The following is a 26,530-nucleotide window of genomic DNA, read 5'->3' as shown; positions in this document are numbered from 1 at the left end:
TCTATGCACTGAGCTCCCCTAGTTGTGGTGGCAGGAAAATACTATGCCTCTATGTCGGGAGTGAGTATGCAACTGAATACAATGTTATTTTACTTCCTATCAACCATATTGATCTGAACCAACACAATTTCAAATTTCACTGAAAGGAGGCTGTATCTGTAGAATAAGAAAGGGCACACTATTAAATAAGGTGCCACATTTTATCTAGCATAAAACATATTGAACAATACATCAAAACACTTAGTCAGCATTTCAGTTATGACATCCATATAACAGAGATTAAGGGAACTATGCCGCTGCCAATGATCTATTTTAAGAGAAACTTTATGGAACTTTTTTTTCTTTAACCTTCTGCATAGTTAATGCACAATACTGTAATACAGCACATATGTACACTACCTGTCAAAAGTTTGGGGTCACCCAGACAATTTTGTGTTTTCCATGAAAACTCACACTTATATTTATCAAATGAGTTGCAAAATGACTAGAAAATATAGTCAAGATATTGACAAGGTTAGAAATAATGATTTTTATTTCAAATAATAATTTTCTCCTTCAAACTTTGCTTTTGTCAAAGAATGCTCCATTTGCAGCAATTACAGCATTGCAGACATTTGGCATTCTAGCTGTTAATTTGCTGAGGTAATCGGGAGAAATTTCACCCCATTCTTCCAGAAGGCCCTCCCACAAGTTGGATTGGCTTGATGGGCACTTCTTGCGTACCATACGGTCAAGCTGCTCCCACAACAGCTCTATGGGGTTGAGATCTGGTGACTGCGCTGGCCACTCCATTACAGATAGAATACCAGCTGCCTGCTTCTTCCCTAAATAGTTCTTGCATAATTTGGAGGTGTGCTTTGGGTCATTGTCCTGTTGTAGGATGAAATTGGCTCCAATCAAGCGCTGTCCACAGGGTATGGCATGGCGTTGCAAAATGGAGTGATAGACTTCCTTATTCAAAATCCCTTTCAACTTGTACAAATCTCCAACTTTACCAGCACTTAAGCAACCCCAGACCATCACATTACCTCCACCATGCTTGACAGATGGCGTCAGGCACTCTTCCAGCATGTTTTCAGTTGTTCTGCATCTCACAAATGTTCTTCTGTGTGATCCAAACACCTCAAACTTCCATTCGTCTGTCCATAACACTTTTTTCCAATCTTCCTCTGTCCAATGTCTGTGTGCTTTTGCCCATATTAATCTTTTCCTTTTATTAGCCAGTCTCAGATATGGCTTTTTCTTTGCCACTCTGCCCTGAAGGCCAGCATCCCGGAGTCGCCTCTTCACTGTAGACGTTGACACTGGCGTTTTGCGGGTACTATTTAATGAAGCTGCCAGTTGAGGACCTGTGAAGCGTCTATTTCTCAAACTAGAGACTCTAATGTACTTATCTTGTTGCTCAGTTGTGCAGCTGGGCCTCCCACATCTCTTTCTGCTTTGGTTAGAGCCTGTTTGTGCTGTCCTCTGAAGGGAGTAGTACACACCGTTGTAGGAAATCTTCAGTTTCTTGGCAATTTCTCACATGGAATAGCCTTCATTTCTAAGAACAAGAAAAGACTGTCGAGTTTCACATGAAAGCTCTCTTTTTCTAGCCATTTTGAGAGTTTAGTTGAACCCACAAATATAATGCTCCAGATTCTCAACTAGCTCAAAGGAAGATCAGTTTTATAGCTCCTCTAAACCGCAAAACTGTTTACAGCGGTGCTAACATAATTGCACAAGGGTATTCAAGTGTTTTCTAATCATCCATTAGCCTTCTAACACAGTTAGCAAACACAATGTACCATTAGAACACTGGAGTGATGGTTGCTGGAAATGGGCCTCTATACACCTATGTAGATATTGCATTAAAAACCAGATGTTTGCAGCTAGAATAGTCATTTAGCACATTAACAATGTATAGAGTGTATTTCTGATTAATTGAATGTTATCTTCATTGAAAAAAACTGTGCTTTTCTTTCAAAAATAAGGAAACTTCTAAGTGACCCTAAACTTTTGAACGGTAGTGTATGTGTATATATATATATATTCAGTTCCATTATATAACAAAATAAAATTTGTTCAAACATAATAGTTAATAAAAAGATGACTGCATGGTAAAAAATAAATGTAAAAAAGTTTTGTCTCTAAGAATGAAAGATCTCAGAACAACATATATTTTCATTCACTTTAGGTATTGTGTTACAGCAGGTACAGTACCGAAAAAAGCAACTTTTTTTTCACTGAGGACAAAAATTCAGTTTGTTACACATATCCAACAAAGTAAAATTCATGGATTTTTAGTTCAGCAGCCCAATAATCAGGATGCATTGCACTAGCACTGCACCATGCAAAGTGAGTCTACTGACAAGTATTATTGATATATCCTCATTATTATAACGTTATTATTCACTCTTGCCACTTGCGCCAGAGGTCCCACTTCAAACACTCAGCACCGACCCAGGACGCCCCACCAGCCTCCACGGAACTACGCGTGCCTATCCATGCCTCTTCTCTCACGTGTCATGTGGGATTTCGTTTTACAAAAGTTTGTTCTCATGACTGATTCTGTATGTGTGATTTTTTTCCCTTTCTTTAAGCTACAGAATTGTCTTTTCCTTTGTTCAATATTGGATGTTGCACCAGGGCCTTATTTTCTCTCACTCTTATGGCCCCTGTAGGAAAATACTTTTCCTGAACTCTACCAGGTGCAGAATAGTTTTTTTAATCAAATTGTTTTTCATATTTAGTCATTAAAGAGAACCTTTCACCTGCCCATACATGTGCAGCTGAGTGCAGCATGTAATAGGCAAGGCTTCACAAACCCTGTCTCACTTGAAATTATTTTTCTAACTTCCTCCGTTATTTACATATCGGTGCCGATTTATTTGGCACCCGATATGTAAATAAGCCCCTGAACTGTCAATGGGGCGTTTCTATTTAACTAAATGGCAAGGGGGCGTGATGTCTTAGCTCTGACACTGTCCAATGAGCTACGGAGAGTGTCAGGGCGGCTTGTGCTTTGTTCCCTCCTGCGAGAACACACGCAGACTGAGAGCTCGGAATAGTGTGACCCAGGAAAAATATTCAACGAAAGGGGATCCAATGGATGTCAATAACTCGGCGACGAAAGTGGTCAGAGGATGTCAAGAATTGCTTTGATGAACAGGTGGTGCACAAAAAAGCAAATTGTAGCCAAATACAATGCTGATGTTCCAACTAATGTGTCCGATCGCACAACTCGTCACTTCTTAGCATGGACTATAACAGCAGACGATTTTGTTATATCATCGATCAGCGCTCATTATGGGCACAAATCTTCTCATGTAAACCCACCTTTAGAGTGATATTACACTACCCGGATCGTGTAAACAAGCTCCGATCAATCAGACGGCTCGTTGATCGGTGCTCGTTTTCTCCTTTCAGCAGGACCTAGAATGGGGATGAGCGCGTCCCCATACATTTTTATCATGACAGCAGCGCATCTCCCTGTTTGCACAGGAGATGTGCTGCCGGCAACGATAATATTTTTATTATTTCAAATGATGCAATCATACGATGAGCGAGTGATTCTATATCAGTGTCGTTACATTTCTATACTAACAATGAGAGCTTCCCACGCCCACAGAACTAAACCTAGCCAATTAAGCAGTGTGACAACGTTCTGATATGTTCACTAGCCATTGGATGATAACAGGGGCAAGAGAAAGAGAGGGACTAGGTACCCGTATAAGAACCATAGCTTTTCCAATGTCATAATGATAAAAAACTTTGTTATGCCTCTGGCAATTAGATGAATTACTGACCCCTGAAGAATAGGACAGATAAAACGTGTATAGTCTAAAGGTCATCTTATACTGGCCGATATGGGCCTTGAAAATGGGCGCCGATCAACAAGGCAGCTCGTTGATCGGCACTCGTTTGCTCCCTTCAAAACGAGCAATGATCTGCAATATATGGGGAAGAGCGATCGTTTCTGCCATCGCTTGTCCCCATGCATTTACATCATGTCGGCAGCACATCTCCCTGTTTACACAGGGAGATGTGGTGCTGACAGCTATAATATTTCTTGCTAAATTAACAATATGATCAGCCAATGAATGAGCGTTTTCTCGTTCATCGGCTGATCGTTGCCCTTATTACACAGGACAAATATCGGGAACGAGCGTTCTGTGAATGCTGGTTTGCCTGGTAATTGACCGGTGTAAAAGGGCCTTTACTCTTAGAGCTGATAACATCTATTTACCTAGAATGTACCAAAAGGTCATATTGGAAATGAGTACTTAATTGAAACAATCTAATTAATTTCTTTATAAATTGCTTATATCTCAAAAATGATCTGTCAATGGAAAAATATGGCTACTTACAAAAACAGAAAACACTTCAGAGTGAGCTTGATGTTAATCGTTTTTAGTATTCCCTGTAAAAAGGGCCTGGGAGGCGCATTCTCGACAAAAATAAAAAAATAGAATTTAATTGCTTGCAGCTTTTTGTTCAATGGGATTATGAAAGAAGTTCAATGAATCCTACCACAAAAGTCCAGGCATAGAAATCAATCTATGGGGATTCCATTCATCATCTGCAATTAATGAAACTCACTTCAACAAAGAAATAGACTGAATTGAAGAAATAAAATGACTGCTTGAAATCCTCTTTAGTTTAAATTTTGAATTAAGTAGAACTGTGACAATTTTATCTGAGGATCGTAAAATGTTCAGTTATAAAATATATGCTGTGTTTCAAAGATCTTATGTGATGTTATTCTGATGTCTGTAGTTTCTTTAAAATTGCTTCTTTAACCTCTTCCCGACATCTGCCGTATATAATATAGTGAATGTCGGGTGGGGGAGAATGGAGCAGGCTCACGGGCTGAAACAGATCCATAGAACAATCGTGTCAGCTGTATCTCACAGCTGACACCTCAGTGTAACCAGCGGAATCCTGCTCGTTTACACTCTTAAATGACGCATTCAATAGCCACCGCGGCATCTAAGTTGTTAAAAACAGAGGGGCAGCTCTCTGTAACGTTGCAATGGCCCCCCGCGTCTCAATCATGGGGTGCCACTGGTTGGCATGGCAGCTTGGGGGCTTGATGAAGGCCCCCAGCTCTGCCCTTTTTGTACTCCTTTGAAGCTCTGCTTCCAGCAGGGCCTCATAGGAGACTGTCAGTATAATGATATGTTGCAATACATTAGCATTGCAGTATATCATGTAAGCGATCCAATGATCACTGGTTCAAGTCCCCTAGGGGGACTAGTAAAAAAAAAAGTTAAATACAGTAAAATAACGTTTTTTTTACTATATATTAAAAAAACAATATTAAAAGTTTAAAAAAAATGAGAATTCCCATTTCCCCCAAGCACAATATAATTTTTTTTAACATAACTGTTATCGCTACATCTGTAAAATGCCCATCTATTGCAATATATCATTATTTAGCCCGCACGGTTAACGCCCTAAAAAAAAATATGAAAACACAAGATTCGCTGTTTTTTGGTCACTTCATCGCCCACAAAAAATGGAATAAAAAGTGATCAAAAAGTCACATGTACCCAAAAATGGTACCAATAGAAATTACAGCTCACCCCGCAAAAATAAGCCCTCATACTGCTCAATCGACAGAAGAGGAAAGTTATGGGTCCCAGAATATGGCGACAAAACTACAATTTTTTTTTTAACAATTTTGTTTTTTCTTGTAAAAGTAGTAAAACACAAAAAAAACAATATAAATTTGGTATCTCGCGGCTCAATCCGGACTCCCGCGCATGCGCCGCAGACCGGCACTGGAGACAACATACACCTGTACATACTTTGTTACCACTTATCCATCTATATATATAAATCTGTACAATGCCATGTCATAATACACTATCCCCTGAGGAAGCCAGTTTGGCGAAACGTGCGTCGGGGCGTCACCAGTTCAGGCCGCAGTGTGAGGCCATCTACACACTCATATCGATGGATAAGCTTGCCATAACATCTACGTGTGTTTAAAGCAGATCCTTTGGATCTATACATGCTCTAGACACCGGACATTTTCCGTTTGGCCAGTTGACCTGACTTTGACCTCTTCTCTTTCACTTATTTTCTACCTAGGCTTTACTTGTTATGCAACTGTTTGATTCTGGGTATTCACGAACTTATACTTATGTGATGTACTCTATGTTTCCCTCTATCTACACTTGCATAATTACCGACAGGCTGTTTCCATGTCTATTACATACCATGTAGTTATTTCTTTAATTTGTGGTCATCGTTATGTACACCAGTGCCTGGGGACCTTCTGTCGCAGGATATATCAGAGTTTATCTATGTGAAGCCAACCACACTGCTTTTTTTAGATCCCCTTAATTTTATATATATGTTACTCTGTGTTGTATGTCCCAATAAAATTTGTAATTTCTTATTACTTGTGGCGCAATAGCTTCTTTTTCTCTAAGTTTTCTAGTATTCATGAAGTATGCTTTGATCTAAATATATAGTGGAGGTGCCCAGACACTTGTTAGCGGCACCTAACCCGTTACCTTACCTGCTGAGTCTTTATATTTAAATTTGCCGTAATCGTATTGACCCGCAGAATAACGTTAACATGCCGTTTTAACCACACGGTGAACGCCCTAAAGTCAAAACCCCCCAAAATATTGAGGAATCACTGTTTTTTTTCAGTTACCTACTACATTTTATGGTGCAATAAATAGTGTTGTGAAAATCTACAACTCGTCTTGCGAACACAAGCCCTCATGCGGCTATATTGGCGGAAAAATAAAAAAGTTTAGGCTTTTGGAGGGTGGAGAGGAAAAAACAATAGTGAAAATACAAAAAATGCCTATGGTGGGAAGAGGATAAAAATAACCTGTCACTAGGTTTGGAGCCAAAAAACGGACACCGTGTTAATACACTTGATGCCTGTGGGCAGTTAAGAAATTATTGGCTATTCTTTTTATTTTACTGCTTAAAATATGTCGTTATGCATCTGAGGATTAGCGTTTCAGACATGCTCAAGTCAAAATCGTCCATTTCGCCATTAATTAATAGGGGGTTTGAAGAGGCTCTGTCACGAGATAATAAGTGCCCTATCTCCTACATAGTCTGATCGGCGCTGTAATGTAGATAACAGCAGTGGTTTTTATTTTGAAAAACGATCATTTTTGAGCAAGTTATGAGCAATTTTAGATTGAGTTTCTTAAAGACCAACTGGGCGTGTTTTTACTTTTGACCAAGTGGGTGTTGTAAAGAAGTGTATGAGCCTGACTAATCAGTGACCAATCAGCCTCATACACTTCTTATTGTTCCATCCCAGCATGATCCACAGCACAGTGTGATTGTGCAGTGAAAGAAGCTGGGCTGGAACAATGAGAAGTGTATGACACTGATTAGTCACTGATTGGTCAGCCTCATACACTTCTTTACAACACCCACTTGGTCAAAACTAAAAACATGCCCAGTTGGTCTTTAAGAAACTCAATCTAAAATTGCTCATAACTTGCTCAAAAAGTATTGTTGTTCAAAATAAAAACCACTGCTGTTATCTACATTACAGCACCGATCAGATTATGTAGGAGATAGGGCACTTATAATCTGGTGACAGAGCTTCTTTAATGGCTCCAAACCTAGTCACAGGATCCCTTTAACCCCTAAATTGCTTATGCCACTGCACAGTCTTTTCATGGCGTTGTGACATAAGCCAGGTACAGGTGTCCCGCTCCGGCTAGTGCGGTTGTCGGGCAGTCTAAGCACTTTATTTGCATTAAACAACTTCTAATGCTTAGAGACAATGGACAATCCTAGAGTTGGAGGATATCTTTCAATATGCACTAACAAATAATTTGGTTATATTGATCAGTTTATGTTTTCGAAGCTTTAATACCTTAGGGTCTGGCCTATTTTAGCCTTTTCAGTGGGGCATTTTTTTTTCCATTGTCTCATTCATTAACTTTTTGATTTTTCCATCAACATAGCTGTATGAAAGCATGTGTTTTGTGGGACGTGTTGTATTTTTTAATGGCATAATTTTGGGTACATATAATTTGCTAAACTTTTTTTTTTTTTTTGGGGGGGGATAGAAAAAAAGCATAAATTCTGTCATTGTTTCGAGTGATTTTCCCTTTACATTATTTACTGTTCGGTATAAAAAGCATGTTAACTTTATTGCAATTGCGGCTATATCAAACATGCAAAGTTATTTTTTACTGTTCTAGTACTTTTGCACAACACAGTAAAAGCATGATTTATGAAAACAAAAAATAATATTCTCACAGTATTCAGCCAAAACGTTTGTACTTTTCTGTCGATTTAGCTTATGAGGTCTTGTTTTTTGTGGATCGACTTGTAGTTTTAATTCGCATTTTTGAACACATCTAATTTAATGTTTAACTTTTAAAAATGTTTTGGGGGTATGGTAAAAAATCCACCAGCAAATTCTCTATCTTCTCATGTATTTTATACACCATGCGCCGGCTGGTAAAAACAATTATGATTGTGGCAATACCATATATGCATTGTTTTTTATTACTATTACTATTTTTAAATTTAAAAAACATTTTAAGGCCACTTTTGGTAGTATTTTGAAGGCAAAACTGGTAGTAGAACCTACACATAGAAAAAGTATAATGAAAAGATTTGCACCTCTTCTGTATTTTGGATCCATTCCTAATTTTGGCTTACAAATACTGAAACAGAATTCTGTTTTAATGTTGCGCTAAAAATGCATGTTTTGCTGCGATCAAAAGCAAAAAACACATTATTAGGCCTCTTGCACACGAACGTAAAAACGCCCGTAATTACGGGCCCATAGACTTCTATTGGCCATGGGGACCTTCCCGTATGCTTACGGTAAGGTGCCCGTGCCGTTGAAAAATATAGAACATGTCCTATTTCAGGCCGTAATTACGGCACGGGCAGGCCCATAGAAGTCTATGGGGCTCCCGTAATTACGGGTGGCTACGTGTGTGTACCCGTAATTACGGGAGCGTTGCTAGGCGACATCAGGGAATAGTCACTGTCCAGGGTGCTGAAAGAGTTAACTGATCGGCAGTAACTCTTTCAGCACCCGGGACAGTGACTACCACTGGAGCTAATAGTATTAAAAGTTAACTTACCCAGAACTCTTCTTCTTCTTCCTCCAGTCCGGCCTCCTGGGATGACGTTTAATCCCATGTGACCGGTGCAGCCAATCACAGGCTAATCACAGGCTGCAGCGGTCACATAGACTGCCACATCATCCAGGCAGGTCAGACTGGATGTCAAAAGAGGGACGCGTCACCAAAACAACAGCCGGGGTACGTGTGAACTTTTTTTTACTTTCAAACGCTGCGAAAACTCTGCCCGAAAGGGCTGCCCCTTCTCTCTATCCTGATAGAGAGAAGGGGCTGCCGATTAGTGCAGAGAAAACAGGTCCGTAAATACGGGTGGAATACTGGTGACACCGGACCCGTATTTACACCAGTATTTATGGGAGGAAAAAAATATGTTCGTGTGCATGGGGCCTTAGTGCATTCTGCTGCTTCCTGCATTCACTGACAGGCTAAGAAAGTTACACTTGATGCCTGTGGGCAGATAAGAAATTATTGGCTGTTCTTTTTATTTTATTGCTTAAAATCTGTTGTTCACCCTGTTTAGCAGGAGCAGAAACACTCAAATCCGCTATGTACTTCACATACTCCTTATATCTGTCTCTGTGCTCTTTATATTTCCCTGCAAATATCTTATTGTCTGCATTTTTTTTTTTAATATATAGAAAAAAATCGAGACCTATTATACCAGTTTTATATGGTGTAACAAGCACATACTGTGCCTTTGTACTTCATGAATTTTCACACTTTACTATTAGTAACTAACACTGCAAAAAAATGTTTGTACTAATGAAACACAGAATCTAACAAGGAAGAATAAGAAAAAGGATATATTAAATGTAAAATAAAATACAAAGTGAGCAACAAGTTTTACTGTGTAGTGTGAGAACAGGTTAAAAGGAGATATTACCATTCAATACATTTATGATATATCCATGGGATATACCATAAAGATCTAATAGATGCGGGTCCCAGCTCTGGCCCACTTGCTCGGATGTCTCCATAACTCCTGTAGGAATCAATGGAGAGAGCCACGCACATGCACGGCCACCACTCCATTGATTCCCTGCCTGGATGCAGTGGCCAACAAACCAGGAGGAACAGAGGTTTACTAACCTCAGAGCTGGGACCCGCATCTATCATAGCAACAGAGATTACAGGCTTTACAACCTTGCCAGGTTAATGAAAATCTATTTAATTTAAGCAGTCGTTTGGGACCTTCTTCCTATTTATATGTTAATTTCCATGCATACATTTAAATAATAGTAGCAAACAAAGAACGCTGAGGTGTCATTCACTTAGATTGTCCATCACACAATGTGTCGGGGGGACATGCACCCTCCCTCATGCTTAATGATGTGGGCACTCCCTGAGCTTTTGTAGTTCCACAGGTGCAGCGTCACCTGTGCATCATAGTTTTTACGCCAGAGCAATAACATTCTTAGTATGATCACTTTTAAATTAAGTGATTATAAAAACACATTAAAATTGTAAGATGCGATCATTTCTTTTTGAGAATAGTGTGTGTAATTTAGTAATCCAGAAAACCTCATTCCTTAGGAGATGCCTGTGATTTTTATTCTTATCCTCCAAAATTTGTCATTTTAGTTAATTTACACGATGAGGTCTTTCATACAAAGGTTGAGATACCATAGTTTTTCAAAATCTACATAGTTCTTTTTCTTTCTGTTCTACATATGTGAGAATACGTGATTTATGTTTATTTAAATGTGTTTTAATTGGTATAGAACTTTGACCTATGTAAGCTATTCCATACAGGCACTTTAGCAGCTAAATGAAGTTTTTACTGTCACATGTATAAAAAACCCTTATTTGATTTTTTTTCTTAGAAAGAGGATGATGTGCATTCTCTCCTTGGATGATCGAATTGCAATGTTGGCAACACAAGTACGCAAAGGTCCCTTTTCCTTTTAGTTGCCAAATATGTCCATCTATCCATTTTTCTGGATTTAACATCTCCTCTAATAAACATATTCTTATGTGAACAACCTATGTGCAAACACAGAGGCACTTATAAACAATGACCCAAACTTAGGGTTATGTCTTAGGATGTCCCAATATTTAGAAATAGTGCTTTTAATTAGTTCGGGCAGGTCTATGATATGTGGATGAAAACACTATTCAATCTTTTTTTTCTAACAAGGTAAAGCCAGCATTAACTTTCTTTTTTGCTGGTCCTCTTTTACTTTCATCAAAGATCTGTTTTTTTGGGGGTACCCTGTTTGGCAAATGTTCCTGCCATCTTTCTCATATGCATTTTATACTGTTCAGAAGTGCTAGATAATCTACACGCTCTTATAAATTGGCTACAAGGTAGGCTGCGAAAAACATAAGAAGCATGTAAGCGGTCATAATGTAACATAGTATTTTCATCCGTAGGATTTACAAATAATGTTGACACCTTCTTTTATTACAGAGACAACAAAATAATCTATTTAAATACAAGACATAGTCCAGTAGCTCACTTTCTGATCCAGGCCACAAAAATAATACATCATCTACGTATTGATACCATTTATTGGCCATTCGATAGACCCACGTATTTATTTTCAAAGGTATCCATAAAGATGCTGACTAAACTTGGAGCCACAGAGGATTCCATTGAAGTTCCCTGTAGCTGCACGTAATATCCAACATCCAATCTAAAATCATTTTTGGTCAGTACAAATTCCAACAAAGTGACTAAAAACATAATCATTTAATTGCTTAAATTCACATCTTCACATAGTCTGTCCTTTACAGATCTTATTTATTCATCTTGGGGAATATTTGTGTACAGACTTTTCACACCCAAAGTACACAAAAAATAATTCCTACTACTAACTGATCCTTGATCCTGTCCAAGAAGTTATAGGTGTCCTTTAGATATCTACCCAATTTAAGAAAAAGTGAGAAGAATTAACAGCTAACAGGTCCATTTTAGAAGAAAAAAACAGAGGAGATCCAGCGATTGAAATGTCGATAGGAAAAACTAAGTTTCCACTTTATTGAAGTACAAGATAGATGCTTGAAAAAAACACCAGGAGGAAAAGACAAGGTGGTGATATGCGGCAATAGATAGCCTACGCGTTTCAGGCACTGGCTGTGCCCTTAATCATGGCTAAGTCGAGTGAGCTCAAGCAAGCACACGGAGTGAATAAATACTAAATGAATGGGAGGTTGGACCTGAGACGAGACGGCGCTCGCAGGTGAGGTAATTAACTATCAGGAAATCGATCTCCCGTCGTCGGTAAGTTTCAAAAATGTAGAATAACTGTAATATAAACAGTAAAATAGTGCATATGATAAAAATAAGAATGGGAAGAGATTAAATAAAGCTGAAATTATTTGTATATAAGACTGTACATATGATGCGAAATTTCATAGAATTATTAGAGGATCGCGTCCCCGAGGCTTGCGGAGCATCACCCGACACATATTGATACACGGAAAACATGTGAAAAGAGAAAACCACAGAGAGAACACAAATACATACATGTTATATAAAGAAAAACAAACAACCGCATAAAGATATATGTGAATGTGAACACAGGGAATAGAAACATACATGTATATAGTGAGATAACGCTGCTAATTAGACTGACATACAATTAATGACTATAGAAAATGCCTTATATTTCACATAATGTATGTGTCCAGGAGGTAATACATCTTTGGTGATGAAAAAATGATAAATAATCTTAATACAACTGGACAATATATAAAGGCAAATAGATTGTAATAAAGTCATATAGATAAAAACATAGCAGCCAGGAAAGATCTTTATATACTTGAATAAACAATAACAAAATTTAAATGAGTACTGAGTGATAAATAAATAATGCTAGAATAATGTATGTAAGCTCCACTAATTTGCCTAAACGAATTTATTAAGATTACAACGGAAGGAGCTGAATCCCTATGTGAGGAACTATATATGAAAGATAAAAAACTTAAAAACGAAAAATCTTAGTGAAAGGATGTCAAACTGAACATATCACATATTGAGTAGATAAATGGGTCTAATATATTATAATACTCAGAACCATCCAAGCTGGGTAAGCGTGAGTTATAGAGCCCTAGTGGGTGTCCATATAGTATGTTTAATAAAACATTAATGTAATAGTTGAAAACATGGGAACCCACAAGGATGCCACAACGATATCGGACCACACGGAGATACCGCAGGTGGACACAAAGGCACCAACAAGAACGAGACAATAGCTACAGTACATATAGAGGCAACAGATATCCCCAATATCGCACCGTCGAGATATCGTAACATCTCCAGAACCACTAAACAGAGATACAGACAGATGTGAGTAACAGAAAGACACACATGCTAACCTGCACCTATATGGATACATTCGGAGAACCGAATGCAACGGACAAATGTAGCCTAGCATAAATATGTTGAGTTGTAAAATAGGGGCTGAAAAAAATATATATAGCAAGTAATTCGGAGATAGACAAAAGTGCCTAAATAATGTCAGTATGAAATAAAAGTTAGCATGATATAGTATGTCTAACAAAAAGCCAGGAAATCGCTATATTGTCCCAGTGTTGAAGAGATATTGAGCCTATGTGGCAGAAAAGACATTTGATTTATATGTATATAAATATGTCACGATGATAAATACCAACTAGTGGATGAAATCTATAACGAAAAAACAAATGCCACAATACTATTGAAAACGAATGGCCTTATTAAATGCTATATATGGTTGACACAAGAGCTGGCCATAAGATCAATATAATTGTGAGTGCCACAAAACAGATGGTCCCGGATGGAATAGAACCGGGGCAAATCTACATAGAAGCCCACAAAATAGGATAGAATAAAGGCCAGACTACAAACCTCATCTATAAATATAATGGAAATGATGAGAATACTATGCACCAAATGACACGGGAGGGGAAAGGAAGGGGAAGAGACAAATTGAAACAATGGATGGAACTGATCTGACAGGGAGGAAACTAATGTATTGGTATCAATAGTGAAACATTAAATCCTTGCGGAGATTGAGACCGCTTGGAAATCTGGTGTTCAAATGGTAGATCCAAAAGGCTTCACGTGTATGTAATCTGTGTTTGAGATCACCCCCCCCCCCTGATAGTTTTAATCATTTTTTCTATGCCGTAGATTTTGAGGGAGTTAATATTTCTATTGTGGCAGGTGATAAAATGTTTGCTGCCATTTGAGATGTTAACAATTGCTGGGTTTCTAATATAACTTAGATGTTCGAGGATTCTGATCTTTAGTTTCCTTGTGGTACACCCTACATATTTTAGCCTACACTGTGAGCATTCCACTATGTAGACCACGTGATCACTATTACAATTGATATGGGTTTTAATTGGAAAGTTGGTAGTGTCGTTGGAATTGGAGAAGGTTTTTGTGGTTTTACTAACCGTGCAAACCTTACAGGGATGAGACCCACATTTATAGTAACCTGTGTAGTGCAACCATGTTGGAGATTTGGCTTTTGATGGTAGACAAGAGGGGGAAAGGATGTTTCCCAGGGTGGGTGCCCGACGGGAGACTATTCGAAAGCCATTTGCTAGAATGGATTCAAGTTTGGCATCTTCAAACAGTACGGGGATATAACGCTGGACCATGGCACGAATTTCAGAAAACTGGTTGCTGTATTGCAATACAAGTGTTGGTTTAGATGTATTGCTTGTTGCAGGAGTATCTTTATTTGTCTTAACCCTGTTAAGAGAGAGTAGATCTTTCCTATCCTTCTGGTTCACTATTGCTTGGGCTCGATCTAGTGTCCATTTTTTGTAGCCTCTATTAGTTAGTTTGTTATATATTTTTCGCTGTTCTGATAGAAAACCCTGTTGGTTGGTGCAATTTCTTTTTGCCCTAGTTAGTTCTCCTACAGGAATTGACGTGATGGTGTGTCTAGGGTGGCTGCTGTTTTTTTTACTCATTATGGAAATGTATCCATAGGTTCACTATAACAGTTTTACTGCAAGTTATTGGTGGAACTATAATATACTTTCATATGCATTTATGTTATTGATCAGACACAAACCTTAAAAAACCTATGTGGTATAGGTAAACAATTTTTTTTATTATTTTTTTTAAGAAATGAAATTGTCCAATTTCACTGATATATTGTTTATTTTCTATTAAATATCTTTTTAACGATGTTATGTAATCCCAAGCCAAATGTAACAAAGCTTTTAAATAATGTGAAAATTACGATTTTATTTCTGAACCAGAGCATTTTCAATAATGAAATAGATTAGCAAATTGCTTTTACATTTTTTTTTAATAATAATGATGATAAATGTAGCTCTAAAGCAGAGCTACACACTAAAAAGAATTTAGAATTAAACAATGTTTCAGTGGCTAAATGAAAAATATATAGGCCCACATTTATCAAATTTATTTATTTTGTGCCTTTTTTGGCACATTTTACTTTAAAATTGTCTTTTATGTGCTATGCGACATATACATATTAACCATATGTGTCAGATTTTAGTGCCATTTGTGCTTTGCACGTTATGGTAGGGCATACGGAGCGGCCCTGACATGGTCACAACGCGGCTAACAACCGCGCCGGCACCAACTTCGGTGTGGCTGTCAAACAGCCTGTTAGTGGCCGCATGTTAACGCGGGTAAACCGTCCCTTTATCCGCAAAATCGTGCGGCCATGAATTAATACGCCCTTTATGGTCGCACGATTTTGCAAGTTACAACAACTTAACCCCTATTCATTCTCTATGGCAGCGCCAGAACAAGCCGAACACTGCACTCGGCTATCTCTGGCTCACCATAGAGAATGAATGGAGTGGCAGTGCGCATGCGCATGAAACCGGAATACCTCTTAACGAGGTATTTGACAGCTGCTCCTACATAGTGCCAGCGCGGTTGTTGGACGCGTTGTGACCGTGTCAGTGCCGCTCCGTGTGGCCGTACCCTAAGTTTGTAAAAGTGGAGAGAATGTGGTTATGGTTTACTGCTTGGCCAGGAATTAGACACATTTATGAAATGCTACTTTTATTTTTTTTTAAAAGTCGCAAATAAAGTCACAAATGAAAAAAAGTCACCCTGGCAAAAAAAAAAAAAGTGGAGGATTTTTAGCCAGTGTGAAAGTTAATGGCAGTGTTTTATGTTTTGCCAGATTTATCAAGGGAGCAGATGCAGTCAGAAATTTGTTGCAACATACAGTATGTCAATAAAGAAGTCTTGCTGTAACTTAGCTGTAAATGTAGCCACAGAAAAATGTGTGCTATAGTATTGTGGCTGATTTTCTCTATACGTCCACAAACTAATATAAGTAAAGACTTAGGTCTTCTTGCTTTTCAACCTTAAAGAGATTCACACCTGATTTATTATTCATTAATATGTTGTCATGATATAAGAAATAAAAAACATTTGTTATGTAAACCATAGTTTGTATTGTGTATTGTCCTCCAATTTTCTTAACTGGTTGCCGCTATATGATGAGTAATCTCGTCATGAATGGCAGGAAATTGTTGCATTAGGAAGAGCATACGTGTACTGCTTATAACGCAGGCACATCCGACGCTTGGCATTGTGTTTAGTGATGTAAGGCTTGCATGCAGCTGTTTGGCCATGGAAATCCATCCCATGAAACTCCCGCTGCACAGTTGCTATGGGTTCCTAAATGCTTCCACTTTGCAATAATACCACTCACAGTTGATCATGGAATATCTGGGAGGAAAGAAATTTCATGAACTGACTTGTTGCAAAGGTGGCATCCTAGTACAGTACCTTGCTGGAATTCAGTGAACTCTTTAGAAGGACCCATTATTTCACAAATGTTTGTTGTAAATGCAGACTGCATGACTAGGGGCTCGATTTTATACACCTGTGGCAATGGTACTAAATGTAACACCTGAATTCAATGGTTAAGAGGTGGGTCTCAATACTTTTATCCATGTAGTGTGTGTATGTTTGCATGTGTGCATATATATATATATATATATATATATATATATATATATATAAATTTTCCTCTAGTCTATACTACAGTGAAGGAAATAAGTATTTGATCCCTTGCTGATTTTGTAAGTTTGCCCACTGTCAAAGACATGAACAGTCTAGAATTTTTAGGCTAGGTTCATTTTACCAGTGAGAGATAGATTATATATAAAAAAAATAAAATATGAAAATCACATAGTCAAAATTATATATATTTATTTGCATTGTGCACAGAGAAATAAGTATTTGATCCCTTTGGCAAACAAGACTTAATACTTGGTGGCAAAACCCTTGTTGGCAAGCACAGCAGTCAGACGTTTTTTGTAGTTGATGATGAGGTTTGCACACATGTTAGATGGAATTTTGGCCCACTCCTCTTTGCAGATCATCTGTAAATCATTAAGATTTCGAGGCTGTCGCTTGGCAACTCGGATCTTCAGCTCCCTCCATAAGTTTTAGATGGGATTAAGGTCTGGAGACTGGCTAGGCCACTCCATGACCTTAATGTGCTTCTTTTTGAGCCACTCCTTTGTTGCCTTGGCTGTATGTTTCGAGTCATTGTCGTGCTGGAAGACCCAGCCACGAGCCATTTTTAATGTCCTGGTGGGGGGAAGGAGGTTGTCACTGAGGATTTGACGGTACATGGCTCCATCCATTCTCCCATTGATGCGTTGAAGTAGTCCTTTGCCCTTAGCAGAGAAACACCCCCAAAACATAATGTTTCCACCTCCATGCTTGACAGTGGGGACGGTGTTCTTTGGGTCATAGGCAGCATTTCTCTTCCTCCAAACACGCCGAGTTGAGTTAATGCCAAAGAGCTAAATTTTAGTCTCATCTGACCACAGCACCTTCTCCCAATCACTCTCAGAATCATCCAGATGTTCATTTGCAAACTTCAGACGGGCCTGTACATCTACCTTCTTGAGCAGGGGGACCTTGCGGGCACTGCAGGATTTTAATCCATTACGGCGTAATGTGTTACCAATGGTTTTCTTGGTGACTGTGGTCCCAGCTGCCTTGAGATCATTAACAAGTTCCCCCCGTGTAGTTTTCGGCTGAGCTCTCACCTTCCTCAGGATAAAGGATACCCCACGAGGTGAGATTTTTCATGGAGCCCCAGATCGATGTCGATTGACAGTCATTTTGTATGTCTTCCATTTTCTTACTATTGCACCAACAGTTGTCTCCTTCTCACCCAGCGTCTTACTTATGGTTTTGTAGCCCATTCCAGCCTTGTGCAGGTCTATGATCTTGTCCCTGACATCCTTAGAAAGCTCTTTGGTCTTGCCCATGTTGTAGAGGTTAGAGTCAGACTGATTAATTGAGTCTGTGGACAAGGAGTCTTTTATACAGGTGACCATGTAAGACAGCTGTCTTTAATGCAGGCACCAAGTTGATTTGGAGCGTGTAACTGGTCTGGAGGAGGCTGAACTCTTAAAGGAACAGTGTCATCACAAATAATTTTTTTATATGTTAAAGATGTTAGTGCTTTAATAAAAACGTTTATTTTCATTTGTGTGTTTGTGTTTTACTGTTTCTTATTTTTACACTTTTTCTTCCCTATGGGGGCTGCCATTTTTTGTTCCATTTCTGTGTGTGTCGATTAACGACACACACAGACATGGAACACGGCAGCCACAGTCCCATATGGACTGCGAACGGCTCCCGTCCCATTGACTGCCGTGTACGGCGTCTGTGTGGGAACTGCGCATGCGCCGCTCCCACACAGTCCTACTCGAAATTGGCACCGTCCGGCGCCATTTTCCTGTGGACCGGAAGTCGCGGCCGGACAGTAATATTACTACTTCCGGTCGCGGCTTCCGGACTTGTGCACATGGAACAGCGGCAGCAAAGGGAGCGGACGGGCCGGAGGGAGCCGCGGCGGCAGGAGCAGGTAAGAGATTTCAATGTATGTTAGTGTTTGTGTGTGTTTACTACTGTATGTAAACCTACTACACTGTGGGTTACCTCAAAAAATGGCGACACACAGTGTAGGAGGTTAAACCTTTCAAACCCCTCGTTTATCCCGGCACTAGCCAGGATAAAGGAGGGGGGATGCTGAGAGCTCACTAGAGCGAGGGCTTTTAACCCAATGTTGCAATGCTGCAATTTTGGGAACAGCTCCATCTAGTGACCAAAAATGGGTAGTATTATAAATTAGAAATAATTTATAATATTACATGGACTCGTGCAAAAAAATAAACAAAATTTGAACAATGTTTAATCACCCACACACTAAATGTTTAATTTTTTAAAAAAAAACATGTTTTTCGGGCAACACATTCCCTTTAATGGTTGGTAGGGGATCAAATACTTATTTCTCTGTGCACAATGCAAATAAATATATATAATTTTGACTATGTGATTTTCTTTTTTTCTTTTTATATAATCTATCTCTCACTGGTAAAATTAACCTAGCCTAAAAATTCTAGACTGTTCATGACTTTGACAGTGGGCAAACTTACAAAATCAGCAAGGGATCAAATACTTATTTCCTTTACTGTATATAAACACTAATATAAAAAAAATAGATTATACTATAATTGTGAGGTTTAGTAATAACTGTGATGAGATAGTTTTTTTCTTATAATAATAGAAATAAGAGAAACCCCTACATTTAGATCTATATACCAATTTACTGTAATAGAAGGTTACTTTATGAATCATTCATGACTAAACACAACTTTATTTAAAAGGTAAAAAAATGGTTTAAACATATTTTTCACAGTTGATTTAGTTGTGTGTATTTTGTAATTACTTTATTTTTGCTATAATGATCAACATGTTTCCATGCGCTGACTTCTTGGTGATCTTGGGTATTAGGCTTGTGCTTATACACAGCCACCAATCTGATCAGCAAGTAGTAGCAAAGTATAGACTTTATCTTCATCCTCTGCTGAAGCAGGATGTGGATTTCAGACTACCTCTGGCTCCGTGGGGGATAGTTAGATTGTACTGGTACTCAACACTGCTGTCTTCTCTTGTCTACAGGGGGCCCATCCAAAGTCCCCTCAGACTGCCACATCAGGCCCTGGCGCATAACGTCTGATAGCAGGGAGCGTTGGGACAATGTATGTGACACATCACACAACGACCTCGTGCTTTATGCACCAGGTTTGTGTGCCGGGCATGATGTGGTTGGGGATCCAGGAACACAATTGTAAAACCAATGCTGGCTTTCATTAGGCAATGCAGCTACACTGGCTCACTGATAATACATCTGCCAAGCAAGTAAGTCTGAGAAAAGTAAGCATGCTAGTAAATAAGCATTAGTGATAGGTAGTGATTTATAAGATACATTATGTACACCCACAACTGGGCATCTGCTTTACACTTTGATACGGAAGATCTTACAATCTTAAATAGCAAATCTGAATAACAAAAGAATGCAAATATGATAGTTCTCATACACACTTTTGAATATGATGCTACATTTAAATTAATATCACAATTATTTAAAATAAAAAATAAATAAAAATCAAGGTAGAATTGATAAAGTTTGTGTTAAAAGCAGAACCACCTTTTATTTCCTCATGCAGAGTTATAGCAGTTAGAATGTTTCTAAATGTTGCTAAATACAGTCATTTCCCCAAAATGTCTCTAAGTGAATTGTGGTTAAAAGTATTGACAATGTATATACTACGTAAGCAAGGAAAAGCTGAGAAAAATTATTGCTTTTAAATCTGTCGCTTCTGAGGTCTGGTAGATGCTAAAAGCACAAATGAACAATTTCTCTTTACTTTTCTTTCCTATGTTAAATAGGCCGTTTAGAGAAGTTATTTATTACTAAAAATTTGCCAATTTCATATTTCTTGGTTTTTTATTATACATAACTTTTTACTGAACCTACAAATATAAGCAAGTAAAATTACTTGATAAATACAGTTATTACATAATGATAATGCAGATAAAAATATTGTCATTTAATGATAAAATGAAAATCCGATTTTTGGAGTCATTAAATAATTATTTTGGAATAAATGATAAATAATCACTTGCAAAGTATTACACAGTATGTGAAAAATGACTATATAAATGCATGGACATTTAGTCTATAGTAAAGAATTCCCATATTTGTTGCCAGAAAAATGGTCAAACTTGATATGTGGGATTGGAACTTTTGGGCAATTTGTCATAGTTAAGATGGTAACTTTTTGACAGGGCTATTTGTCTCTTGCAATATTGAACATCTTACATAGCAAACCCCAAGTAGTATTTAACTGGGATGGGAGCAATCATTTTAGGAATGAAGTAAAGTATGTATTGTGCAGTATTTAGAAAACCTAATGTTATGTTCTTATATAAGTTAAATCTGCACACACATATTAAATATTTTGTGTTCCATAATAATGTATTCCTCTGACCCAGAAAAATGAAGAGCCCAGGAACATTGTTCTGTTATCCCTGAGCAGCACAGGAAAGGTTTTATGAAGCAGTTTTACCAAAACATTTCAGAGTATGAATAAAATAAAAAAAGAAAGTGACTCTGCAAGTACTATGATTTACTTGTACTGGTTTTGAGGTATTTCATGTATTATTTTTCCATTCATATTCATAGCTTTATTTTTAATTCTTCTCTTTGCCCTTAGAAACAGACAACAGTTTAATTTCGCTCCAATGTCGAACATGTGATCTTACCACTTCGCTCTAATTGTGTGATTGTCAGTTGAACTCCCACAATGTACTTAACCCCTTAAGGACACGGCCAATTTTGGCCTTGAGGACAGAACAATTTTTTTTATATTTCCCTCTTTGCATCCCGACGCTCATAACTCTTATTTTTTGTACGACGTAGCTATACTTTATGTAGGTACCATTTTTTGGTACAAATACATTATCGTTTAATTTCTATTAACTTTTATTTTGGCGAAAATGCAGAAAAAAGCAGTTCCGCAGCAGTTTTAATATTTATTTTTTTACACCATACACTGATCATCACAAATAATGTTATACATTTGTAGTACAGGTTGTTACGGTCGTGGCGATACCAAATATGTCTGTATTATTTCATGTTTTGGGACTTAAATGTAAAAGTTTATTTATGATAAAAAATGTGTGTTTCTGTATATTTTTTTTACTTTTTATTTATTTATTTATCATAAAAATTTTTTACATTCATTTAACTTTTTTTTTTAATCCCATAAAGGGATTTATCATTTTGATTTTTATTTTGTAACTGTAATGTACTGGCATAGATCTATATGCTAGTAGTACATTAGCATGTGTACTGATTGTGCAACAGGAAATATGTTCAAACAGCCCTGGGGTCCTTCAATGGACCCTGGGCTGTCTGGCCATACAAGTTATGGGCTTTGATCACGTCACAGTTATCTTCTGTGACGCGATCAATGTGCAGTCCCCTCTCCTTGAACGCCGCGATCAGCTTTTACCGCGGCATTCAAAGGGCTAAGGGCAGAGAGAGGATGTTTCTCTTCTCTCCGCTGTCAGAGCAGGACCGTGGCTGTGTATTACAGCCGTTGCCCCACTCTCGATCGCGCGCACAGATGGCTGTCACACAGGACGAGAATGCTCATCCTAATGCGCCAAGTACCCGCCACTCAGGACGAGCATTCTCGTCCTGTGTCGGCAACCAGTTAATAATAGTATACTTCACTGATATGGATAGTAGTATTCTAGTTTAACTCGCACTATAATATTGTAAAACTGAATTTCTGGTGAACTTTTTAAATAATAAAGTGTATTAAAACATAAACTTTATTGCTTGTAAATTCTTACAATATAATCCTCAACATTGATACGGATAGTTCAGAAAGGCGAGGATTTGTTTTAAATCTGCTGGACTGTGTGTGCCAGACAGTTTAATAACAGAGTAGATAGAACGGATAAATAGCCTGTCTGAACCCTAGATATTTAGTTCTGATCCTGGTGCACAGCCAAATCTGTCTACACCTAATTACAATCACAATCAAACATTCATTGCCTATCTATTTGATTCATTTAACGAGCGTTGACAGGGCAATGATCAGCCGATAAAGGATGTAACGATACATCTGCCGATTGTATTGTTAATTAAGCAAGAAATATTATCGTTGTCAGCACCACATCTCCCTGTGTATCGTTAGCTCGTCCCCATATATTACTGATTATTGCTCCTTTTGAAGGGAGCAAATGAGTGTTGATCAACAAGCTGCCTCCTTGATCGGCGCCTGTTTTCAAAGCCCATACCAGGCAGTATAAGAGGACCTTTGGACTATACACGTTTTATCTGTCCTATTCTTCAGGGGTCAGCAAGGCAGATCATTCATCTAATAGCCAGAGGCATAACAAAGCATTTGCGGCATCATGGCATTCATAACAGCCAAACACCATTGCTTGGAAAAGCTATGGTTCTTATAGGGGTAACTCATCCCTCTTTTGGCCTGCTATCATCGAATGGCCAGTGAACACATCAGAACGTTGTCACACTGCTTAATTTGCTAGGTTCAGTTCTGTGGGCATGGAAAGCTCTCAATGTTAGTATAGAAATGTAACGACACTGATATAAAATCACTGGCAAGTAATTCATTGTTTTGAATATCTAAAAGCTGAAATAATGGCTCTATTAGTACAGAACTCTTCTATATTGAACTTAAACTTATTATGTTCGATCTCCCTACTTAGCACTCATACTGACGTCCACATCTCTGACATGACTGATCTCTGAAATGCCAGTCCTTTAGAGGACTTCACCAAAATGATCGCAAATTGTTTTATTTTCTTACCACTTGAGGCTACTACTATAGGTTGAGTTCCCACAACAAAAATTGATTCTTTTAACAGATGTGCCCATTGCACGAGTGTTACTGTAAATTTGCACCGCATTGCACGGGTATCACCACAATCCCACAACACATAGCATGGGTATTGTCGCATCTTTAAATAAAATTATATATTTTTATTTTGATGAAAAAATACACTTGAATCTTTGAGTAATTTTGTTTGCACTTTAAAACTTTCAGAGGAAAATGTCAAATTTACTCATAGTTTGGCCATTTGGTTTTGCAATCTTGTTGTTCTTAAAAGTTTTTTTTTTTTAGGTTATTGTCATGCTATGACCATTCACCTTACTGGAACTGAAAACAATATAATTTATTAACCAACCTATTTTTTAACTATTTTCACAGGTTTCACTTGGACTTCTCCATGCACATGCAACTCATATACTGTGGCCTCCTAGCCGATGGCAAAAACTGAAGCCTCTGTTTCCTCAGAAGCGCACACCAATACTAAGTGACAAAGAATGACCTCAACTTTATATTCTTTTATATTATTTTATAAGTATTACATTAAAAGCTATAGTAAATTCACAAGATAATAGACATTGTTTTATTCATAAATTTGCAATATTTCAATCCAGACCTGTACTCACCTATGCTGTATTTTTTGGCTATTACCCACTCTTGGAGGCCTTATAAATAAATTTAATTTAGTTTGATTGGTTAACTTACCAAAAAGTTTTAGTTAAAATGTTATATTATTTAGTGATTTAGAAAAAACTATTATGTTATGAGCATGTTGAAGATAATATCTGTTAATTAACTGTTAATTCTTTTAAATAAAAAAAAGAAATAAATATCAAAAATGTTTGGTTTGATTGAATAAAAGGTTATTACTATATTACTATTTTTTGGATATATTTTTTACTCCAAACATATTGCAAACATGTGCAGATGAGTCAAGTCCCTAATGTAAATTATACTACTATTCATTAGGATTATTTAACTCACATTTATTTTACCAAGCAAAGCACATTTAGAGAGAGTGTTTCTTTTCATTATTGTTCTTATTGGGCATGTTAGAAAGTTGATCTATATGAACCTGAAAGTGAAATAATGGTAAATGGCTATATTTAAAGGGTAGCTGTCGTTTCATTTGATTTTTCAGGATAAGTTACCGTGTGTGTAGATGAGGAGGAGCACTATTTCTGATCGTTATATGACTTTGATTTTTAAATTTGGGCAGTTTTCCCCTTTGCATGCTATATCTGTAGTTTGTATTTCTCTCTGAGCCGGGGGGTGGAGACTAGCAGCCATGCACTACACACAGTATAAACAGGAGAATCTGATCCATAACCTTCTCTCTCACTCAGAAACAGCCCCAGGATCATGGAGGACATGTATAGAGAAGTACTGAACTGTACTGATGTGAAAACATTGCTTTGGTTGTGATAGAAAGTTCCTATGCCTGTCATTCTTCTCTTATCTACTGCACTTCCTGCTCACTCTTCCCCTCCTTTCTTCGATAGACACGTGCAATCTGATGCATGTGAGCTGCAGTCCGACGTGAGACAGATAGAGCTGAATTTTCAGAGTGAAAGTCAGTTTAACAGAGGGAGGGGGAGCAGGAAACAGCCAGATAAGAGCAGAATGCGGCTTGTTACTCTGATAAGATATATTACAACGTTAACATACTATTCATTTGTGCAAAGTACAAAGAACAATGATTGTACTCTTTGACCTCTCAGCATTTAGGGGGGGGGGTTTGGATTTAGTTTTTGTGGCTTTTCACATGTTAACCTGGATTAAAGGTAGAAACTACAGTTAGACGGTCTGGGAGTGACTTAATAAGGTGCTGCAAAGTTGTCTCAGCCATGCTAACTGCAGTGCCTCCCACATTTGCTGGATGGTGCATGGGGGAGGATCCATAGAGCGAACAGGACGATCGAGGTGGTCCCACAGATGCTCAATTTGATTCAAGTCTGGCAAATTAGGTGGCCGGGGAAGTAGTTGGAATTCTTGGTCATGCTCTTCCAACCACTGTCGGACATTTCTAACCATGTGACATGTCGCATTGTCTTGCTGGAACATTCCATCTGCCCCAGGGAAGACAAACAGCATGTATGAGTGGACGTGATCTGCAACGATGGATTCATACCCAAATCCGTTCAGAATGCCTTCTACATGGATGAGGGGGCCCAGAGAATGCCATGAAAAAAATCCCCAGACCATAACGCTGGCGCCACCTGCTTGTGTTCTTCCAGAAATGGTTGCAGGGTGTTTGTTCTCTGTTTTTGGCCTGACACGCCAACATCCATCCGTTTGATGAAGCAGAAAACATGACTCATCGGAGGAGGCAACCCTTTGCCAATCATCGGTGGTCCAATTCCGATACTGCCAAGCAAATTGGATTTTTTCTTTCCGATGCACCTTTGTTAGCATCGGAGCAGTGACCATCCGTCTGCTTCGAAGCCCTATACACAGTAGGGTTTGCTGAACTGATGTTTTAGACACACGTCTGGTAGCCCCCTGGTTGATTTTCACGGTGATCTACTCCACTGTACCGTGTCGTTCGGCCCCTCGCGCACCTTAGTAGAAGACGTTCACCTCTAGATGTAATATGGATCGCATGCCACTACCTTTTGTCATTTCATTGTGAGGTGTGATCCAGCACTACATGACAACAGCGGCCAATCCCTGTATGCTACTATGTCACTATGGATGAAACATCACTGCTGCAGTCAGCTATCATCAATAGCAAGATTACAACCAAGACAACAGAAAGTGCCTTGGTTACCAGT

The 26,530-nt window shown here is 38.3% G+C and overlaps 1 protein-coding gene across 2 annotated transcripts in view; it reads left to right on the top strand.

Annotated features, from left to right (window-relative positions):
- The window catches only part of IMMP2L (inner mitochondrial membrane peptidase subunit 2), a 1,017,993-nt gene extending 993,474 nt beyond the window's left edge, over window positions 1-24,519 (top strand). For both annotated transcript variants that reach the window (XM_075857081.1, XM_075857080.1), the window contains exon 6: window positions 24,138-24,519. In XM_075857081.1, coding sequence (XP_075713196.1) covers window positions 24,138-24,257 — 120 coding nt within the window. In that variant the 3' untranslated portion in view covers window positions 24,258-24,519. The remainder of the gene's footprint in view (window positions 1-24,137) is intronic.
- Window positions 24,520-26,530: the final 2,011 nt, after the last annotated feature.

The sequence above is a fragment of the Rhinoderma darwinii genome, chromosome 3, assembly GCF_050947455.1.
Source record: "Rhinoderma darwinii isolate aRhiDar2 chromosome 3, aRhiDar2.hap1, whole genome shotgun sequence".
Lineage (NCBI taxonomy): Eukaryota > Metazoa > Chordata > Amphibia > Anura > Rhinodermatidae > Rhinoderma > Rhinoderma darwinii.
This window is presented reverse-complemented; position numbering and strand designations above follow the sequence as displayed.